Source organism: Homalodisca vitripennis, chromosome 3 (genome assembly GCF_021130785.1).
Source record: "Homalodisca vitripennis isolate AUS2020 chromosome 3, UT_GWSS_2.1, whole genome shotgun sequence".
NCBI classification, from domain to species: Eukaryota; Metazoa; Arthropoda; class Insecta; order Hemiptera; family Cicadellidae; genus Homalodisca; species Homalodisca vitripennis.
Genome location: NC_060209.1, coordinates 28,834,074 through 28,858,178, shown reverse-complemented (window position 1 = coordinate 28,858,178; position 24,105 = coordinate 28,834,074). Strand labels below are relative to the sequence as shown.

Below are 24,105 nucleotides of genomic sequence, written 5' to 3'. Positions count from 1 at the left end.
CTATTAAAAACACTGTTATAATCCTCTCCGTAGCGAAAAAAGCTGTGAATGTTAGCACATAAGGGAATCAAAACTGGTTGGCTTCCTTGACATTATAATATGGGATTTTTACAGTGGCTTAATGAAAATAAAAGAATGAACACCAACATGCCTCAAGCAGCCCTTCTTAACTAGAACTATAGGTCGAAAAACAGTAAAGCTATTACATACGCAAGACCTATAATATAAAATTATTTTAAATGTGCCTTGATCTTAGTAAGAATTTCCCCCTTATATCGAGAGTAGATTGTTTTGATCGTAGTAGACTTCTTAGCCCTAAGTTTGTATGTATGTTTTCTTCATCAAGACAAAAAGGTTAACTCAACCATGGCACTGGAAATACATTAAACCGAAAGCAGATTACAAGGGCTGGAAAGAAAAAGTTGTTTTTTTTACCGAAGTTGGTTTATGAGACATATGATTATACTTTCTTGATCGAGGTAACAAAGCAAACTCAGATGTTGTGTCGGTAATATAATTTATTCGAACCAGAAATGTTCCTTTAAGCGTAAAACCTGTCATAAGAGCCAGTCCCTTAACCTCTGATCGTATTAACCATGAACACTGAAATAATACTTACATGACGTATGCTTACTTACGTTCAAAAATATATCATAAGACACTATCATATTACATCATAAGTGCTTTATCCAAGTAGGCCAAAGGCTCCGATTTAAAAATTGCATGCGACGCCGTGGGTAACAGCTAGTACAAAATAAGATAGTTTTGTACTCCGATATAAATTCATATCGTAACTTGTATTTCTTTATAAATGTAATGCAAAAAACAAATACTATAATTAATTTGATATATAGTAAATTTTGACTTGAACTATCCCTGTGTCATGTACTGTAAATGTTAAGTATTATTTATTTAAAAAATCCACATACAAAGTACTTGGATTACGTAGACAACTCGCATGTGTAGCTAATATACCAGTTTTGAGACAAGCTGCCGTACCATATAAGTATAAATCTGGAGTACTGCATAATAAAATGAGAAATCAGAGAAAATGTTTTAAAATAAACAGTTAGTGATCATACTAGTTTAGTTTAGCTAAAAAGTTTTGTTAACTTTATCATTGTTAAAATATTTCTGGAAACTAATATTCCTAGTTGTGTTGAATAATTTTAATTTGTGCACGTATTAGTTTATCTGTGGATTCTAATTTTTTAATCATCTATTGATTTTGGAAGACTTATTTTTCCCCTGTGGTTTAGTTGCAAACCTAAGAATAACAATCATAAACGCCTTATAAACTTCAATTTTTGCGTTGGGTGTTCTTACATTTTGAAATTAAAATGGGATTCGCTTCAAAATGAATTATTCGAATTCCGTTGCTTAGAAAATCTGACATATGTTTAAAACGTGTCCTATTATTAAAATCCGTACGTTAATAAAAGTAACCTGGACAGAAGAGAAGAAATTTAAGATATGTAATCATTAAAAGAGGTAGAATAGCGGGTACGGGTGGAAAGAAGAACGTACTAGTTAAAGCTGAGGTAAACGTCTGCCATTAGGGTAATGTGTAGGCCGAGAGTGAGAGGGGGTTGGACGCAAAAGCCGCTCGTGGCTTTTATTGACTTTATTAGGAACAAAGTCTTGAGGTCAAAACGCGGGGTAAAGCCCCAGGTTGACCCTTGAAGCGGCCAGGGGTGACCTTGTTTTACAATATTGTCACCTAGCAAACGAGGTGATGCAATATCGGCGATGGTAATGCTCAAGTAATCTAATTCTGAAATTGACACGTTTCAATTTTTAGAATTTTCCCCAATGGATGTGCTAGATCCTTCTTTTTAAACTAATAATACACCGTATTTCGCTTATCTCTTGAATTTGACTTGCCATAACAATCTGTATGATCGATTAGTTAATTAATTTCGTTTCATTAATATAATGCTTTTTACCTGGAAATTGTAAAAAGATTATGGTCGATCCGTAGGGCCATGGCCTCTTAAATGATTATGACCCTTCTATAGCCACACACTACAGCAGCCTACTAGGTCTGCGCTTAGACATGTATTAGTAATTTGGCATACAGATCGGATTTAGTAAAAATGTTAATGAACTAAAATAATTATATCACATACCACGATATAAAACAAATATGGGTGAAGTGTAAATATGGAATTAACAAACCTAGTCTAAATACGGCATAAACAAGACGTGTTAAAGAAAATGAATAATTTTTTTAATATACATGTTTTAATTTCAGTTAGGTCTACTACTTCATTATTGGACACTTTTTTTATTTTGCTTTCAACATTACGTATGTAACAAAATTGACTAAATTAAATTATAGAATGAATAAAAGTACATGCGAGAGTGTTTGAGGTCGAAGAGGGTTCATGCCAAATAGAAACCACCAGAGTGAATGAATTATCCTTTCATATAACACACAGAAGCCGTCGTCTTGACAGAAGTCTGATTCTGCAAACTGAACAGTCTTTAGTGATCTTGTGCTCTAGCTGAGGCAGGTAACGTCTGGGAGGAACATAAAGCCTTATTATGTTTCCCTGCCCTCAGGAACAGTTTGGCTTTCATTAGAATGTTACACGAAAGAAAGGCTTCTTTTCACTTTATCCCTCTCAAGGTGTTATATTCAAGGCCTGGGTAATCTAGAGCGTGTACTTGACAGTTTCTACTTTCTCAAGAACAACGGCCGCGTATCTTTAAGACTCGGTACATACGTATGTACGTACGTGGTTACCTATTCTAATTGCAACTGTTCCATTGTGAGCTAATGGAGAATGAAGTCAAGAAACGAGTGATTTAATTGTTGAGAGTATTTTTCAACAAATAACTACCATTCGTTCTTGCCTTTCACATGAGAGATTTAACTTGTCCTATTCTTAAGAAGTAGTCATATTTATTCTTTTCCTAATTATCTTGTAGCTTGTTGGTATCGTTAATAAATCACAGGAACAAACCACACGTTTAATCTGAACCTCCACTATATGCAATTAAAGACTGCTCCTCTGATAGAATTTTAACGGTGTCAATTAAAAATCAAAACTAGGATTATTTCTTTAGTGTGAGAATCGGTTTCATGCTTTACTGAACATTATGGGTGGTTGTTTTCAAAAAAAGCCCCAACATATCTTAAACTCGGTGTAAAATAACTATGAAGATAACACAGGTTTTTAGTGCAAAAGCCAAAACCGTGCTTAGTTATTAAATTATTGTACAATAACAGTATCTCTGTTGTTAATATGTGGCCAGTAAAATATGCATACACTGCAGCGACTAAGCATAGTGTTGCAGATTGTGCTTTAAGATACAAGCAGACTGAAAAACCCCCAAGAGGACTGTCTATATCCAACAGAGTTGTTAAAGCTTAAGATCATGAATTCTAATATAATGTTCAAAAACTCTAAATGTTTCTACAGATAGAAGCAAAATCATTGTAATAGTCAAATAATAAAGTATTTATTTTAAAATTGATTGTATACCTCAATTTTAGATCATTAGCAATCTTTGCAGGATTGTTTATTTGTAATAGCTTTAATTTTATTTACAACCATGAATATGTCAAAAACAAATTTAAATACATTTCTGAAATTTTCATAAAATTCTTTGGTTGTATGTTTGCCTGTATCGATATGTTGTATCACAAGGAAGTTCGGTTGTTCTTTGATTATATCAAGGCGGAAGTTAATTCCAAAATTTTGAATACACGTCATGATGATCGAGAGCCATTCATCAAATTCTTTTCTATCTATAATTATATCTAAATTAGCAGGCAGGATGAACATCTCCACCATTCTGTATGCCATATATTGAACAACAGTTCTTGGATTTATTGATTTTACTGCCAAATAACTAAATAAATAAACTGTTCAACTTTGAATTTGAATAAGCAAATTTTTTTTTTGATAATCTTTATGAGGTCAATTTCAAACACAAATAAATAGCACAACACCGAATACATTACATTACAATAACACGTAAATTCTCAAACTCGTTGATTTTAATTTTAGCTCATAACTCATTAGAATAACTCCAGTAATAAACATGCACTCTGTCTCACCCATGTAACATGCACTGACCTTTGACATTTGTTTAATTAGAGCAAAACAACTAGGCCAGTGCTCACAGACTTGCACCATTGCGCGCACTTGTATTATTCATTATGTTTATTTGCATATTTTGTTAATATATTATGTACATGTATTGATTAATGGAGGATGTAATGTGTCCTGCAGAAATTAAGGAGAGAAATCATATCTAATGAGATGAAGGTGGTGAACGCCTCATCAAATAGTCAAAGTTTTAATGGAATTCATTGCAGTAAAAGTCGCATCGCTCAAGTCGAGTGCTAATTGCATCAATGTAGTCAAACTATTTTGAATATTCTATTTGAGTTTTATCTTTGATTGTACTAGTTATACAGGAGATCTCATTCGTACAGACGAGGTGTGCTGAGATATGGGGGATTATTTGAAGTAGTTCTGATATTCGACGCTAGGAGTGTTCCTGTTCAAATATTTGCTACCTGAGCTACTTACGCATCTCACTCCACAGATGGCAGTCTGAGCGCTAACTTTGGCCGTGCCTCAATTTATAGCATTGGATGAGTTGTCTCTTGCGTAACTAATACAACCAAAGAAATGTTTCGTGTTGTTCAATCATGGTATTTTTATTTTTTGATAGAATTATAATTGTAAAAATCATACGCCTAATAATTAATGAGAAGATTAAATCTCATTGTTGAACACCTCGTAAATGGGCAAATTCTTATTCTTAGTAACTATTATCAACAATTTTACAGGGATTTCGCTTACTATCTCATTGAATACTGAGTGAGTTATAGTTACTCAACGTATTTCATTAGATAGATTTCCTTGGTTTTAATCAACTATCTTTTTTTACAGCATCGGACTTGGATTCTATACGTGCCTTGTTCAATGAGAAGGAGAAGGAGTTGTCGGTGGCGGTGGCGAAGGTGGAGGAGTTGACGAGACAACTGGAGGAGTTGAGGAGAGGGAGGAGGGAGTCCACCCCTCCCTCCACGGCTCAGGAACTAGATAAACTCCGGAGAGAACTCATGGTGAGTCAAATATAAGTACTCCGGTATGGAATTCTTAACAGTTATAGGGAAAGAAACTACAACTTTTCTATAATTTCAATGTGAATGAAACGAAAACCTAATGCAATCAACTAACATTGTTTTTTAAATTTCAGTCTAAACAATTTAAAGTTGAAAGGGCCAAATGCAAGCATTCTTTAATATCAAATTTAAATTGAAAATTGGCTATACCCAGCTATTGCATATATATTAATAGTCAAGTAAGCTGAGGCAGAACGAAGTTCAAACTTGCTTAAACAGAAGCTTTTCTATTAGCTCTAAGTAGTCAGCTGAGTTGTCTGTACTGTTAGTACGTTTATGGATGTAGTTACTAGAGGTGTTGTTATTGCTGATATTCTTTATAGCATGGTCAAAAACTAAAGCTAAAATGCACTATACCCAATACCAGGAGTATCACGTGTAGTGGAGGCTTGGAAAGATTATATGGAATATTGGCAATCTGCAATTGTTAACCATTAGGTTATGTTGTTCATTCATTGGGGTATACAGTAAGTATAGAAAATTCTATGTTTATTACTTCATACATCAAACCACATTAATGGTACTTTATGTTTTTTTGTTTGTTCCTAAAAACAGAATAAATGAAAATGGTTACAAATTTTACTTGTATCTACAATTTACATGTGTTTACAATGAGGGTGTGATCATTTAACCGTTTTGGGATGGATGGGAGATATGGAGGCAAAACATAACTTTTAAAACTGATACCATTGTTAGAAACATAAGATAAAAACTATGAAACATCAATAAACAGTAAAAACAAACTTAATTAGGCAGTAAGAAGGAAACCTCTCCTACTGATTTCGTCTCACTTTGGGACGTTGGAGTTTAAAGTCCCAATGGATGCTTTGTTGGTTGCTATATTCAAAGGCTTTCTCCTGGTATAAGAGCCTCTCACTTAGGCACTTTGAGAATAGGAACTTTGTGAATCATGTAACATGTCATTATTTGGGACACCACTTCCACGGACAATAATCAGGCAGTCTCTACAAAGAGGGAAACATGACAAAGCACATTTAAGTGTGTATTCTCTCATGTTTACACCAAGAAGCAGCTGCTCATCACATAGTTGGTGATGTAAAAAACAGTTAATGTATTGTTCTGTCAATCTTAATTGTTACAAATTGGATGATAATAATATTATGCATCACCAAATGAATTCAATTCACCATTCAATCATCATATGGTGCAAGGTTAGTGTACCATTCAAATCGGTAGCCTAAATCACTGATAAGTGTACAATGCAGAGAGCTGACAATAACGTGTACTGTGTGTGCTATATCAGTAAGCTGAACATGTACATCCAGTGCTTTTAACAGTTATGAATCAACAGTTTTATTTTCAATTCCACCGCACCAGTCAAACAGTTTGAGTGAGTTACGCTTTCATTCATCTACTGTGACAAGTACTGCAAATGTTGTGGGGTGGATTAAACATTCGTCTCCCTTTGTTCATTTACCAAGTGAACATGCTGAGCAAATTGTCCACTAGCAAGTGTGTTTGTTCTGTAGATTTTATTGAAGTCTGCCTGTTGCAATCCCCCTTGTGATGGAATTTACAAAAGATTTTTTGTATTTTCTCGATCATTACCCTCATAATCCGAAAATTTGTATACATATATATAAATACTTGCAATTACATGTTGCGTGCATGCTTGCGTTTGCTTATGCACCATTGTTGAGCTTGTGAACACTATAACTGCCATAATATCAAACTATCCAAGTTAACTTGGTGCAGAGGCAATATTTTTCCTTAGCTTTGATTAGTTTGCTAGCCAGTCTTAAACCAATAAAACTAAACGTTTTAAGATGGCAACCATTCGCATTCAAGCAAAAATTTTAACTCAACTAATTCCGGACATAGACCAAAACAAAACATTTTTAACATGCATTAGGTAATTATAAACCACTTTTATCCTCTCACTTTTTTCGATATTTCTTAAGGTTTCAAGATGGCAACTATTCGAATCTTGTAAAAGGAATTGTTGTTTATCGGTTATTAGGCATTATAGCACAAAACAAAAAAGAATTTCAGAATTCTCAGGTCACTTACATTAACTTGCTCTTTAGTTATTTGATATTTCATAAGATTTGCAGATAGCAGACGTAAGAACATTCAAGTAACATACAACATCGCAGAAATAATTGTGAACATGATAACTACCTAATTCTTAATAAATTCAGACTAAATGAAGATGGCGGTTATTAGCATTTTTGGCAAAATTTTATCTCAACTATTTCATATTGTACTTCAAAATTTACACTTTTATTACATTTCCACGGAATTTAAGCAACATTTATTCTTACTTATTTTTAGATAACTCTTAAAGATGGTGGCTCTTTAAAGTTAGAGAAGTATGCAATGGAACCCACTATAAGTAAATATGTTTACAAAAATAATTTAGGATTGATTTTAACCAAATTAAGTTCACGTTCTTATGAAGAAATTTCTGTGTTTATAACAATTTTTGTCTTGTAAATTTTTAAGATTATGGTGTTTTAAATGCTTGAAAGTGTCAGGATTATATTAATATACCATCGTTTTAGAGTTCTTTTCCCATCAGTTTTGTGCGAATTAAACATCTAAACTAATAATGCGTCTTCAGTTTGACATTTTAGAGATGACGGCCACATGTGAAATTTACCTTTGTTCTAACTGAGCCAAAAGGGTTATTTTAATTGTCAAATAATTTATCTGTGTTTATCCTGATTGGAGATTGAAGAGCAAATTTATTTTATAATTCAAATAAGTATCACCAATATTTCAGCGAAATACATTTTTGTCTGTTTCAATAAAAACGTGTATTTATGGACATGAACCAATCATGAAAATTAAAATTTATTAAATAGATAATATTTACTTATTGTTTATCATAGTTTATATGGTTTACAGTAGTTTTCAATTATAGGTACCTTGATAGAATTTTCATTTTTCTGTAGAATTCGACAATTTAAGATCCATCAGATGGTAATATAAAAGTTCCAGGGTATACCTACCTCCAGAATTCTTAGCTAACTGTAAAAATTCAATGATCAAAGTAGAGTGAATTTAATGTATAAATAGGCCACATGAAATAGTTTCTTCATCCATCTAATTGCAACTGTAAATTGAGGAAGAGATTCATCCTTAATTCTTTAATTGAAACATTCAATAAATATGTTAGGCAGATGGCCTAATACACACTGGATGGTTAAGATAATGAAGAAGTTAATATATTCATCTAATCACACTTAGCTAACTAGTACATGTTTGTTTCAGTACCGGAACAAGGTGAATGAACAGCAAAATGCCCGACTGACGCAGCAGAGGGAGGCCCTGTCTCAGCGGCAGGAGGAGATGGCAAGTATAGACAAGCGGATATCGGAGCTGCAAGACCGATTACACCGCAAGCGTCTGCTCAACCAACAGTTGGCTAACCAGATCACAGCAGCCAGCAATAAGGCCAACACCTCGCACCAACACCAGCTCAGGTTGGTTTCAAACCCATTGTCAATTTCACACGAACTTGTGAAAAACATTGACTTTAAATCTTAGAAGTAACACGGGGTAAATTAATGGAGAGAGATGATAATTATCTATTTCAAAAAGCTACCTTGCTAAAGTACTTCTTTAAGATTAAACCCCATGTCTCTTTCTTCCTGAGCAAGCACAAAATATATTCATTTCGATCACTTGTTGGCTGTAGAGACCTAAGAACAGTATTGGAGAAGTAAGAATGGACTACATCAACCCTTAGTATTTTAAGAGTTAACATTTTGTTCTGCAGCTAATAGAGAATTGTCCCGGAAGCAATGGGATAAGCTAGGGGAGAAGATTTGAGAGGGAGAAGAGCACTTAAGAGGATTGTTGCAACAGTTGAGGAAGACAATGGAGTCTGGAGAATTAGGATCTAGAAGTCTATTACTTTTCTGCCTATCTATTCAAGTTTGCATAGACATAATACAAATAAACATAAACTGGTAGACATCAATAAATGTTTACAGGAAAAAACAAATTAATGAAAGTATTTATTTGTTTTGTAACTAAAGAAATTGTATTAATGACATGGAGGACAAGTGAAATAAAACTTCCTTGAAATGAATGCATACATTCTACGTGAAAGTAAAAATGGTATCAGAAAAATAATAAACATTATCAATCAGAAAATCAGTTCATATTCATGTCACTGGAAGCACTGGCAACATTACCCAAATAGGAGTAGATTTATGTTCGTTTTATTTGCATCAATAAATGTTTATAGGAAAAAAACAAATTAATGAAAGTATTTATTTGTTTTGCAATTAAAGAAATTGTATTAATGACATGGAGGACAAATGAAATAAAACTTCCTTGAAATGAATGCATACATTCTACGTGAAAGTAAAAATGGTATCAGAAAAATAATAAACATTATCAATCAGAAAATCAGTTCATATTCATGTCACTGGAAGCACTGGCAACATTACCCAAATAGGAGTAGATTTATGTTCGTTTTATTTGCATTGAATTACTTATTTCTTGACAAAATGGTAAACTTATAGAGTTGCTTAACATGTTAACAAAGCATTTTTGATTTGTGATATGAAGTTACTTATGACTAGGCAAGCAATCTTCGTTACAGTGTTAACGCTATTTTACCTAAGTTCTCATTACACTTAAAATTTCATAATTTTCATATCTTAGAAATTGTGATTTTTAAATCCACAATTTATTTTATGGATTGGACAAGTATCAGACCAGGAAAACAGGGGAAGCTTTACATATAAAACCATATGGAGAGGGTTGACAAATCAAATTGTGGAGATGCAGTTTTCTTACAATTACCACGACTTGAGTCAGAATAGCTAGGGATATCACTTTTGCATCTGGCTTTGGAATGAAAATATATAAAAACCGCCCTGAACTAACAGGACAGGATTTTATGTGGTGTTTGACATTTTCCAAATCACTATAAGTTACCTCACAATTACAATGAAATTTTCCTAGTTTACATCAGGGTTCCAGAAAACGCTACTATAAGAGTACTTTGAAACATGGCAAGGAGCAATGAGACAGAATAAGATGAAGTTTTATTCCATTGCCCACACCTTACATCACATATGCTAGGGAACATGCCATTGTTCATGGTAATGGACGGATTGATGTCCCTATTGGAGGCAGTATCAAAAAATCTGTCGTGCAATAACGAGCCAGGATTGAGTGTGGAGATTGGAATTTTCCCAATCACTATAAATTACATCAGAGTTGCTGTGAGAAGCATCCTAACTTACAGTAGGGTTCTAGATAATACTCCTCTATAAGTCCTTTAAATGAAACATGACATAACGATACAGAATGAGAGGCCCAGATGTAATTTTCTTCCAATGATAATAACTTAACTCATTGATGATAGGGAGTATATAATTTTTTATAGTAATGGTTCTAGTGACGGCTCTATTGGAAGTAATATAATATAAGAATCCATCTTGTCGTAACACGGAACAGGATTGAGTGCAGAGATTGGAGTTTTCCCAATAAGTCACATCACAGTTGCTGTGGAAAGCTTCTTATTCTACACTAGGGTTCCAGATAACACTCTTGTAGGAGTCCTTTAAATAAAATATGACATGAAGTAGCAAGGTGGAATAAGATACAGAGATCCAGTTTCCTTTGAATGACCTCACGTATGCTAAGGAACATATGGTACGAGTAAGATCCCTGTTGGAGGCAATGTGAAATTCCTATCAAAACACATCTTTTGAACTCATACATCAGTTGAATGTTTCAAATCCTCCTTTGAAAGATATATGATAAAGAGTCTTCTGTCAGTATCTGATTTGTTCTGCAACCAACAAACAAACTGTAGGTAACTGTTATCATCACAAGCAATATTTTATTCCTGGCAATTTTACCCTGATAATTATCCTCTAATTTGACTACTGACACACTCTATCTATAGATTTAAATTATTCTGTCACAGATATGTAAGTAAATAATTAGTTCTATCCAAAGTTATCTTATTAATTTCAAAATTGCATGTGGTGTCTTCACAAAAGGCAAAATATCTTACTTGGAATTAAGAAAGTATTAATTTTTTATGCAGTAAGGGTACCTAAGTTTATTTATGGCTTGTACTTTGTTATCTAATTGCCATTTTAAAATAAAAACTAAGAATGTAGTTAATATGTCACCAATAGGTGTTAAACATTTTACTTGTGTTTCAAGTTTATCTGCAGTAAGTTCAGTACTAAGGTTTGCTCACTTTGCTGATAATTTAATCAATCTAAATTTTAAAAAAGTAACCATTGAATTAGAACACAAGGTATTTGAAAAATTGATGTTGCCAAAAAATAAATATCTACCTAATAACAAAGTATTAGTATTGTAGTTCATAAAATTTGTAATTTTTGCAGGAGTGCGTTGAGTGCCTCAGCAATCCAGTACCATCAGCAGCAGCAGCATCTGTATCAGCAGCATGGACCAGCACCCACCAAGCAGATCCTAAGACCACTGACTGCAGGCAACATAGCAGCCATCGAGCCGTACCACCATGTCCCCTCTTCCTCCCCCAGCGATGGAGACAATTACCAAAAACCTCAGCCACTGCCAACAAGACAACCTTCAGGTCAACTCCGACCGGAGAAACCCGAGAGAGAAGCCAAGGACTCCTTCCTGAACAGGAGGAACCACCCCATGGAGGCCGTCGGTTCCGAGCAGATCTACAACCACGAGAGGCTCACGGGCTCTCAGGACGATTTCAACATGAAGTTAGCGGCCGTCAACAAGAACCAACCCCCGAACCAAAACAGTTCACCGGTCGATGACGGGTACAAAGTGAAAGAAGACAAAAGTGAACTGGTAGAGAACTTACCGGAGTTCGGTGCCAGTAAATCGGACCCAAAATATCAAACATTGCCTTATAACACAAAATTTACCGTGAATTACGTAACGCACCCGACGATGGGAGTGAAGGGTATGGTCCCACAGAGGAGGCCACCAGGGGAAGGGGGGGAGAATGTGGTCTGTGATTCAATAGAAATGGTTAAAAACAATAACAATAGTGTAAATCATGTAAACAACAATGTGACTCAACAACAGTTAATGAATGTGGTGCATAGTATACCGATACCGACTGGTGTCAACAAGGGACTAGCAACCCCACTTGCCAACCAGAGTAAGCTGTCACCCTCTATGATGTCTTCATCCTCGTCCACCTCCTCCACCTCGTCACTGTCAGTTCTGGGCAATTTGGCACCCAGGTCAGTCGATTTTAAAATTGTAATGAAAGAAAACTCTTAACTTTTTGGTATTTATCATCATTCAAGAAAATAGTAATAAATTCCAAATCTTATTCACAAAGTAGTATAACAAAAGTTTCGCTACAAGAATCTTAATAACAGAAATTCTTTCATACTACAATTCACTTCCAATACTTGTCAATTTCCAGTAATACGAATGTAATGAGTAAGGATGGAATTTGATATTGAATGCCAGAACAATCTAAAAATCTACTGGTGTCGAAAGGGGGTTGAAGAAGAAGGCCTGTTTAATAATGAAAACGGGCTGTTTTGAAGGATCTTTAATCATCCTTTTTATCTGCTTGTAAACCTCTTTTCCATTGTATGAATTGTAGAAAGAATTCTGGAAATGTGTACTGATTTTTCCGGTTTTCTTACACTTGTCTTACTTAAGTATGGTTGTTGATGTCCAGGGTGTACAACACGACAGGACTGGGAGTGTCTCTCCTTAGCCGGGGACAGCCAGTGGGCAACTCCTCTCCTACCTCCTCCATCGCCACCAACAGCAGCACAAGTTCAACCTCCAGCCACCAGGTAGCACCACACTCTGGGTCTTTGTTTGGGTTTGGTATCTGGTCTCTGTTGTTCTAAACTGGGTGATTGTGTAACCTTTTCTACTGTTCTTTCTGGTTTGGTTCTCTTAACAGTAATCGACTTATTCTGTGAAATATCTTGCCATGTGTAAAAGATTATATAAATTATGTTCCTAATACAAATTCAAAGATCTTCAAATGTATTTAAATCTATAATAATTATAAAAGTGAATACTAAGCTATTTTTGAGTAGCATTAATTAAATATTTTAAAAATAATGTATAATATTATTTTTGACTCAACATTCAATCTCAACGTAGGTAACATTTTTTAACAAACAGCCAATCCTGTGCTTAATAGCTTATCCATCATTTTAATTTTAATAAGTACATAAAATAGTACAATATCTGATTTATGTTTTTTTCTTTGCTATAATTAAAAGTGGGATTCACATGTCACTAATACCCATTCATTTTAAACCTTTAAAAATAAAAATACTGTCAAAAATACTGTTAGTTTATAAAAAATTCCTAAAGTCTTTTTTGAGATGCTTAAAATAAAAACAAACTGGATAAGACATATATACAACAAGCCTCTTTTTTTGCATGCTTTTTAATGTTGGAAAGTGCAAAAGTTAGTTTGATATCTGTGGTATAATTTGTTAATTCTTCCATAGCATTAGTCATATTTTTGTTATTTTGGCTTACTATGTACATAGCAATGTTTTTTGGGATGTTTGCATGCTCATTTGTTGGCAGAACTTGAAAAGTCTTTCACGTTTCAGTTACAATCATGAATAACAGTTGTAGCAATGTTTTTGGACTTTGTTCATCACCAAACAACAGTTGTAGCACATCATCTGTTGTAAATTTTAGTATGAGGGATCAATAATATTCAAATTAGCCACTGGCCAAATCAGCCAAGGGAGACAGACCAGGCAAGCCATGCCATAGTATGGGAGATGACAGTGAACACATGGTTATAGGGTCTCAGCCGTAATTATGGTCTTATCAGAGTTTGTTTTAAGTATGAAAGTACAATCTCGGGGCCAGGAAACAATACAATGTCACCACTTTTCACGGTGTAACACTCATTTGAAAATGCCATTTTCCCATCTTTCTTAAAAACATAAATTATTCCCGTTTTCAAGAAGGCCGATCTGTACTTAATTAAAAGTATTGCCCAATATCAATATTGCTTATTTTGGGTAAGGTATATAAAAAGTCTTCCCTGGAAAACTCATGAATTTTTTACAAAAGTTTGAGATTTTGAGCTGAGAACAGTTTGGATGTTCCATCAAATCTTATGGAAACAGTCGTTGATGGTCTGAATATGCGCAAGAATATACTTAGCATATTTCTCAACCTTCTTAGGCTTTTAACTGAACATAAAACATTGCTGCACCAGTTAGTGTATGCCATCCGTGGTTTACCGCATTGATGGATTGCATTAAAACTTAAAAGAGATACCAGTATGTACAGATCATGGATGTTATATCTTAAAAAGATAAAATTACCCATGGTGCCCTACTAGGATCAGGTTTTGGGCCTGTTTTGTTTTTATTATATGGAAATATAAAATCATCTACCCTTAACAGAAAGATGAGTTAATGTGCAGATAAGAAAAGTCCATGTTACCAATCAAAACCAGAGCACTCAAAATTAAATCTTTAGTTAGTTTGAGTTCTATTCAAAGATTTTCTGCAATTAACCTCAGCACAAACTATTTAAAATCTAAATTTATCAATTTTTGTTCACAAGACAGATATTCGGCTTGTTGTAATGATAGATGACGTCATCCTGGAATAAGGGAATCTACAAAGTTCCTAGGACTGATGTTCAATTTGGGGCCGAACTGGGGATGACTTAAAGAGACCTGTAAATTTTAAAGTGTATTAAGTTTTACTTTTGATTTTAATGTTTCCGTATAATGGAAAATGTTGATCAATGATTGCAATACAATAATTGTTTTATGCAAAAAAACTTCTTGATTCTTGGTTCAAGAAAAGTTTGGTATTAAAAAAAATCTATTTTTCATGTGTGGAATTTGGTTATGAACTTAGTTAAAAGAACTAAAAAAAGCAATGACTTCATAAAATATAACAATACAACAATAATATTTGCATAGGCCACATATGCTGGCCTGGTGCCAATAACAAGTTCTGCCAACTGTTCTTAACTGTTTTCTCTTGTACAGACGGTGGTTCCCACCAAGTCTATTGTCAACCCCCTTCTTTCCAATGGTATGCCCCCTCTAACTACTAATGTAACGCATGATCCTTCGCCCCATTCTGTTCCGCCGGTGACGGTGTCTAGCTTCTTCCTGCCTCCAACTTCTCTCTCTGAACAGTTTCAGGTGAGTCATGTTGTTAGTTATCTTCTGAGTCTGTCTTGAATGCTTGTACCGTTTCCTTTAATGGTTTCAAAATAGAAAAGAGATTAAATTTAAAAATATCAATAAAAGTCATAAAAAATGTATTATCTATATACATATATAAAAATGTATGTATATAAAAATTAATGTTTGTGTGTATGTCCTTTATAGACTCGGAAACTATTGGACCGATTTTTATGAAATTTTTTGTGTGTTTTCAATGGAATTCGAGAATGGTTTAGATTCACAATTTTGTCCAATTTAAATAGTTTATTTAATTAATTTTTTAATTATAAATTGTTGTTGATGTTGGAGTGTTTTATATTGGATCCGACAGACTGCGCTACGACACGTAATACAAAACAGCTGTTAATACTTTCAGCTGAAGTTCATCAAAGAGGCAGAAACATTTGTTTACATTTAAAATTTAGAAACTTGTTATTGTAAAGTGCTTAATCAGTAGTGTAATGCAGGTTGCATAGAAGACGTCATTGCCTAATTTTAAATTCATTTTGCACCAATGATCAATAAACTATCTAATGCAATGAAAATACTATTAAACGCTATTATGAAAACAACCTCAATGTCCAAATCCGTGAATGTTTGCACATAAGGTAATCGAATTTGGTTACATAGAAGCCGAAAGAAGACACTCTATGATCGAAATTGGGTTTCTTTGATACATTCCAAGGCACACTCCTAAATAATACTGGAAATATCTTAGACAGAAAATTAATTTTTGGTACTGTTTTGAACGGGAAATTGCGTGCGAAGCCGCGGGCAACTGCTAGTTAATTATAAATCTTGTACATTTCTTTTCTTTTATCTGAATTACTTCATTTAGCTATTAAACTTATCTGTTTAAAAATAGTTCAAGAAGTAGAATATGTGTTTTAATTATTTATTTCACAGTTCAAGTAACATGTGGAGATTTTAATATCTCATGAAACCACAAACAGATTTCCAATAATGAATATTGGGTTGTGTCCGATGTTTGGGGCAGAGATCACTAAAATATGTTGTTTGGTGGAGCAGTTTTGTGCCAGTTATGTTGTAAATAAAATGTTTTAGCTGAAAAGCAAAAATATTAAAAATGATTTGTTATAAATCCTTATTGTTACAATAATGTTAATGTACAGTAGACAGGAAGTGTATTGCACTTTCCAATACCAGTGTTAAGCCCGGATTTACATATTAATTCACAGTGTTGTTGATTATGCTACAAATATTTAACCCTAAATAAATGGTTTAGTTCAGTTTACTGCTTCCCTTACAGGTGCAGAATATTTAATTAGATCATAAATAACATTTCCTCGTAATCTCTGCTAACACAATTTGCTTGGTACTATTTTTTTAAGCAAGATAAATTGTGGCGTTGTATATAAAGTCCAGCAGAATGAGAATTTGTGATTGATCCTAAGATCTACAGTTTTAGCATTTATCACTGGTTTAAGAAATTACCAACATATTTTATTGACGGAAAGAGTTTTTTTTTTTTTCAGTATGGAGAATTGATGGGATGTAATTCCACCATTAAAAAATGGATGTTGGATGATGATTTGAAATATAAAAGGTAAAATTTTGGGTGTATTATTTAAGTGTCTTTATACAAGGGCCTCAACTGTTATTGAATAATTTTAATGTAATCTGCTCCAAAATGATTTAGGTACTGATTTTTTGAAATCTAGAAGTAATGGAAGTTAATGCTCAGATAGTGAAGATTTATTAAGATAAATCTAAGATTTCCTGGACTGGAGACGTTTTAGGCTCTTATTCCTCCTTAATTTTCATCGGCACTGCCATCTTTCACTGGACTGATTCTCATCAGTCGATTTCTTGAAGTCATGTGATCAATGCGAATGGACATGCAGTTTAAATATAAAAAGTACATCTTTTCTAAAAGTAATAACATAAGTTTGTTATTATGTTATGTTCAGAAGCCTGTAAGCAGTGTAGCCCCCACTTCGGTACAGCTACCATCGCCTATCTACCAAACATCATCCACTAAGATCCATCCGGTACAACCCCAGACTCTCAGCTCCACTCCACAGGTAACAACTCTACATGTGATCCTGTTACTTGGCTAATTAGTTCATCTCAGCATGATGTGCACAGGATGTACGGTATAAAAAAGTAGTTGGATTATTTTATTAAAAAGGGACGGAATTTTCCTACAGCTTTGAGACATACAATCTTTCAAATCCCTCCTGATGCCATACACTTCACTCAGTACCGTTTCTCCTGCATGATGCAGGGCTGAAATGGCTTTTTGGAACCCCAAAATGTAGTGGCAGCACATTTTGTTGTATCTCGGCTATCTCTTGAAATCTATAATCTGTGAAATAATTGCTCCATTGAGCAATTGCTTGCCTTACCCCAATGGAAACCTGTAGAGAGGCTTACAAAACTCTCAAAATCTTGACAGTCACGGCTCTGTATATTCATGCAGTTTTTATGCATATTGATCACCTGGAATTTCCAAGAGCTGAGGACATCCACTTTGGTTTTAAAGTCAATTTAGTACACTTGGAAACCTGGTTTAAATTGAATTCATGTCTAGGCACCCATATCTAGAATCAAATCGGTAATCAATTCCTTTAATATTAATTACACTATAGTAGCGAGTGTTTGTATTAGGTCAGAGTTCATGTAATCCATTTCAATTAATATATCTGGTTCCCAAATCCGTATATTCTCTTGAGTTTTACTAATTCATGTTATAACACCATATTTTATGTATATATAGAAGTTGATGGTTTAGTAAAGTTTATTACCTAAGTAAATATGCAAATTACAGTTATTAATAGGTTTTTTTTGTCTTTAGAAAATAATTCCACTTACAATAACATTTATATTAAATCTTACTGACAGGTGCAGACAATAAAATGGTCAAAAAGTAGTGTAATTAGCAAAAGATACATTCTTGTAAAAAGTGTTTTATTTCTTGCAACAATATTTGAACTAACTATAAACCTTACAAAACTCGTCAAGGTGTAAGGAAAACATATTTAAACTCATCCTAACCAATTTATTTATCTGGTTTTCTCCCATTAGTATGCTGAAGACATTTATGGAGGAATCTAACATAAAGAAAAGTTTCAAGTACATTCAATCACCTGAATGATGATGTATCTTTAAATCTCAGTTCTTTTGTAGACATTGTTTTAATGTTTGTAAATTATTTTCCAGCAAGAAGTCTTTTAGGGTACAAAGTATTGTAAAACAAAAATGTTATTGATAAGCTTTTTCTTTATTTGTCTAATATAAAAGAAAATGGCACATAGTCAATATAACATAGGTTTAATTATTTTCCAGGGTATTCTTCGGGACCAAAAAGAAGAGTTGCCTTTACCGCCAGCCCAGGGTGAGCCACCTGACTCGCCCCTGAAGCCCGCCCTCCCGCCCAAACCTGCGCTGCCAGTAAAGCCTACACCCCCACCACCTCCTCGACAGGCCCACTGGGCGGGGGAGAGTACGGATGAAGAGGATAGTAAGAGGCCCAGCAGAGCTCAAGTAGACATCTCGTCCGAGGCTGTAGACACGGCGCTCAGTGTTCTCAGGGGAACAGCTATCTCATCCTCTAGGTACTTGAGTCTATACTGCGTAATGTTTAAACATGATCTTTGAATCATTGTTAAATTTCTTTTTTAAATTTTAAAATTTGATATTAATATTAACATCAAATGCAGCGTAGCAATATTAACACTTCCTACAACCACAATAATTTAGTACAAGAACGTTTTGGTGTTATGTATGTAATGGACTAGCTTCAATTCCCTTTGATTAGGGAATAGAACTGATCAAATCCGTTTCCAATACATTTACAATCTTCAGAAATCAAGAAATAATATTGGTTATTTTTCAAAGTAATAATGGGTAAGTTATTCTAAGCCATTTGGATAGGAACATATTACAGCAAAATGTTTACAAATATCATGTTTTTTCATAAAGAATTCAATAAATATTAGTCATAGAAATACATTAAAAACTAAATTAGGACCCCTTCTAGAGATTTTTAAAGTTAGATATCAAATAATAAGTCATATAATTTTAAACACAGAATAGTTTACCAAAAAAATCCTCAAAAAATAAATGTAGAGTGATAGCTACTAAATACATAAATAATATAATAGCGAACTTACTTAGCATTTGATAATTTAACTTTGGGGTTTTATTAAAGAGAAATAATAACTCCATTACAGGCTGACTGATGATTCAAAGTTGATATTTAATTGTTCAAACAATATAGTTAAAAATTCAATGTCTACACACACAACATTTAAAATTGAACACAATTAATCGTTTGCTAATATTAAATAAAAATGTTGCTGTGGTAAAAATAGTTTACTTTTTCATCAAAAGTTGAACAAAATGTGTAATAAATACAAAATTCAGAGTATTTTTTAAAGTTACTAGTAGTATGCAAGAATGTAGCCAGTGAGGGGTCTAAGGGGTCCGGATCCCTCGAAAGGTCATTCTCAACATTGAAATGAGTCAAGAACTTTTTAAGGAACAAAATAGGAATGAGCGGTTGACTGCACTTAACTTCCTTTCTGTCCACTACGGAAAGTTGTCTTAACCCCCCCAAATTTTTTTCTGGCCACGTTCTTTTTACCATGAGATGATTTATTTTATAAAACATCCAAATTCCCATTCTAATCCACTTTTACAAAAAAATTCATAGAGTTTTCAATCCCGTGAGTTTTCAATCCAGTCACGGACAATATAGTGTAACCTACCAAAATTCAAAAGTATTTTTTGTCTTTTAGTTTTGGCTGAGAGTTTCAGTGAACTATTGGATTATTTAGCAAATAAAAAATTCACATTTATTCTCTGTTAATTAACAATCTTGTGTTGTACAAGTAAACATTGACTTTAGAAGTTTCCCTGAGTGGGTACCACCCCATGTAACCGTTTCATTACATTGAGTTAAATTAATGGTCCATTGCATGAATGGGAGTACTTACAGTAATGATGACTTGAATGTAACATTCCAGCTGTAAGTGAACCTGAGAGCGTTAATTGTGGTGTTTATCACAGTTAATTGTCAATTAGCCATGTGCTGATTGGTAGAATTCATCCCCACCCCCTAGATAGCCAAATCAACCATGTTGATTAAATGGACTAGCTTCAATTCCCTTTGATTAGGGAATAGAACTGATCAAATCCGTTTCCAATACATTTACAATCTTCAGAAATCAATAAACCTTTTACTCTTTGATCTCATGATAATTTCTATTTTGTTGTGAATAACTAAATTGAGTAATGTTGTGAACATCAGATATCAAATAGAAAATTAGTACAGATCATCAGGAAACTACTTTTTACTGAAAAACTTACTCTAAGTACAGTTGAATTTTCTTATTTTAGATTGGGTTGAATAAATAGTGGAAAATAGAGTTTTGTTGGTATAAGATAATGTTTTGCATATATTATGACATAGATAGAATTACATATGTCAAATTGTATATATTATGACCATAATAGAATAAATTATATTACATTTTGAGTTAAAAGTTCATGCTGAATTCATACCTTTACTAAGTCAAGGATATATATAAACATAAAGTTTTATATACAAAAAAATGTAACGTGTAATAAAAGATTTTTATAACAACTGTGTTGGCTTTCTTGATATGAAAAAGTATCAGTTATTTTTGGATATTACTATAACGATTTATGCTGAAATCAAAATGTAAATAACTTTTTGAACACAATAATTATTAATGTTTAAGCAAACTGTAATTCATAATAGGTTCTAAGGGCATGTGCCTTGAGGCAGAACCGCATTGTAATTTTTTGTTTCTTGATTTTGTACTTTGGTATTGGCTTTAATACTTGAACCAGAAAAAATTTTTAAAAGTGTTTGATGAACAAATGTGTTTTATATTTAGATTTGCCATACAAACAGGGTTAATAAAGTATCCCTAATCATTTTGGAGAAAAAATTTAAATCAAACTGTTATATAAATTACAAGTCTAGCTGCAACAAGTGTACAATCTCAAAAGCAAGTAAAAATAGAGACATTTTAGAAACATTCAATTATAGGGGTGGGTTGAATATAGTATGAGATTCTCTGAAAGAAGAAATTCACATGTTTTAATTTTTTGATTAATTATGTACTATGCTATTTTACATTAAGATTAAAAGTTCTAAAAAACTTAATACCAGTATAAAAATACCTGTAAAACACTAATTTTGCTAATAGTACGAGTTATTTGTATAGAGATATTTGCTGGATTATTAACACAAGCATGTTATATACAATCCTCTCATTGGAGATGGTGCATCCATTAGAGAAAAATAACATCAGTGTACATTACAAAACATTTATATTGCTCTTTGTACGTATTTTATTTATACAGTCACTTCTAAGTATTCAGAAAAACATTTCATGTTTAAAAGTAGGTAGAGTCATTGTGTTAAATTTACAACGAAGGAAGAAAATCTGAGTTTACCTGTGATTTCACACATTTAATAACTTTTAAACAATGAATAAATGAATTTGGAACTAGTTCTGATTAAGGCAAAAAGCAGTGTAACTAGTGGCCCACCCACTAATACATATAACATAGCATATAGCATATATTAATACTAATTAATATATGCTTAAAATGAAATTAGGTGTACTAAGAAATTGCCTTCTTTTGAAAAAATTGAATAGTAATTTTGCTCTATATCAGTTTATTAAATTATTATAAGATTCAAATTATTACAAGATTCATTATAAGTACAAGTACCGTTTCTTTTCTACCTCCGATCTCATGCAAGATATGTGGTGTGCCCAGTGGTCGGTTACGCATCTTCCCTGATACAACATTTATCACTGTCGAGTGCAAGTAGCTATTTTGAGCTTAGGCGCAGTCGCATAAACATGACCGCCTCTGTTGCTACCTAATGTGAATTTAGGATTGTTATGTTATTATATCTGCTATATCTAACACAAACCTGATGAAAATATTGATGTTCCCTACAGAGGGAGTGACTACCCGGCGGCCTTGAAGCCTGGACATCTCTACCAACCTCAGCAGCCTGTGTCTACCAGTGCCACCTTAGTGGTCACCTCGGACCAGGTCCCCCCTCCACCACCCACCACCGAGCCCCCCTTGGAGGACACGATACCTAAGAGGCCTCAAGACCAAATAATAAAAGCCCGACCTCTGACAATCAAGAAGCAGCCACCCTCGGAGATCCCTAGGTTAAGAAATGGAGGTTTCTTAATCACTCAAGGATCAGAAGTCAAGAGTACAAAGGAAGAAGCGGAGGGAAGCGACGGCCACTACAATGTAGAGCCCAGTGTGTTCAGCTCCAGCAGGAGGATAGAGATGCCGCCAGCGTTTCTGTTTCCGGAGACGGAAGCTCCACCGGCAGATCTGGTGTCAACATCGGAGGGTACTGATCAGACAGACAGAGTAGGTCCCCCCAGCCCTGAGGATGTTCACAATGAGGACAGCCATCAGAGCGACAAGAGTTCAGAAGAAAGCACTGATGTTGAGACAAGAAATAACCTCAATAAAGACCAGACAGGTATCTAACTACTTTCTGTTGTTGTAACTTTGGAAAGGTTGTAAATTTGGGGTAGACTTTAATAAGCGGCCTACACTTTTATTCGGTTGTTTTTACCGAATGGTTGTTTTTATCCTAATGAATAATTCAATATTACAATTTACTTAACTAACCATAATTATGATTCCTACTTATTAGTTACAGCCATTTGTCATGTGAACAGCAAGAAGTAACCAATTTGTTGAAAATTTAATAATGAGCGTAAATATGAGGAAATTATGTGATAAATTTCTAGATATACATGTGGATTTGACTACTGCCTTCACAAAAGCAGTTACTCACTGCTATCCGCACAATCTATACATATTGTAATGTATTTCTGATGTGTAGGTCTAGGCCATAGTTGGATTTGTTGTTTTGTAATGTTATTGTTAAATTTATGTTATTAAAAATTGTAAGATTTTATTCTTGTTGTAAATGTATTATAATTTATGTTTCCTATTATTAATAAATAATATCTAATTTGGATAATATATAGAATAGTTCTTTAATAATTGAATAACAAGTGTAGGCCGCTTATTAAAATCTTTCCCAAATTTGTCTCATGATTTCCAAACGAATTATATGCATAAACATTTCCAAATTTCAATGTATTGTGGAAATCAGTTCTGATTACTTGCAATTGAAGTTGTATTTAAACTAATTTAAAAATATCCAAGACATGGTTTTGATTCTCCGAGGGAGGTGCAAGGTAATTTTCACTATGGATAGATAAAAGTTCAACTGAGATTAGGAGGCTATAACTTTATATGACTGGAAACAGAACAAAAATAGTTTGAAAAATATGTCTGTTGTCTGTTTTGGTATAGGTGACATGTTGGTAATGAGGCGAGCAAAGAAGGGCAACTTGAAGGGTGGCTCTGGGGGTCACAAGCAGGTAACGCGGAGAGTGTCATTCGATCCTCTGGCACTGCTTCTGGACGCATCACTGGAGGGAGAGTTGGAGCTTGTGGTGAGGACAGCAGGACAAGTGCGAGACCCGAGTGCGGCCAACGACGAGGGGATCACAGCACTGCACAACGCCATTTGTGCAGGACACCTTGACATTGTCAGGTTCCTCGTCCAGTTCGGGTGTGATGTCAATGCCCAAGACAGCGATGGATGGTGAGTTTTGGAAGGCAAGAAATGAGGATCATGGAGAACACATTGTAATCTGAAGGTTATTTGGAAATGATATAACATAAAAAACCAATAAAAATATTGTTATGATTACTTTCTACTACAGTTGCTAAGGAAAGAAATGTGAGA

At 33.9% G+C, this 24,105-nt stretch overlaps 1 protein-coding gene across 6 annotated transcripts in view; it reads left to right on the top strand.

Annotated features, from left to right (window-relative positions):
* The window catches only part of LOC124356737 (apoptosis-stimulating of p53 protein 1), an 879,319-nt gene that overhangs the window by 851,133 nt on the left and 4,081 nt on the right, over positions 1–24,105 (top strand). For 4 of the 6 annotated variants that reach the window (XM_046807918.1, XM_046807922.1, XM_046807923.1 and 1 more), the window contains 9 exons: positions 4,914–5,089; positions 8,387–8,598; positions 11,500–12,345; positions 12,798–12,918; positions 15,114–15,272; positions 17,228–17,341; positions 18,606–18,874; positions 22,268–22,818; positions 23,667–23,961. In XM_046807918.1, coding sequence (XP_046663874.1) covers positions 4,914–5,089; positions 8,387–8,598; positions 11,500–12,345; positions 12,798–12,918; positions 15,114–15,272; positions 17,228–17,341; positions 18,606–18,874; positions 22,268–22,818; positions 23,667–23,961 — 2,743 coding nt within the window. The remainder of the gene's footprint in view (positions 1–4,913; positions 5,090–8,386; positions 8,599–11,499; positions 12,346–12,797; positions 12,919–15,113; positions 15,273–17,227; positions 17,342–18,605; positions 18,875–22,267; positions 22,819–23,666; positions 23,962–24,105) is intronic. The other 2 variants (XM_046807920.1, XM_046807921.1) reach the window with 2 other exon arrangements.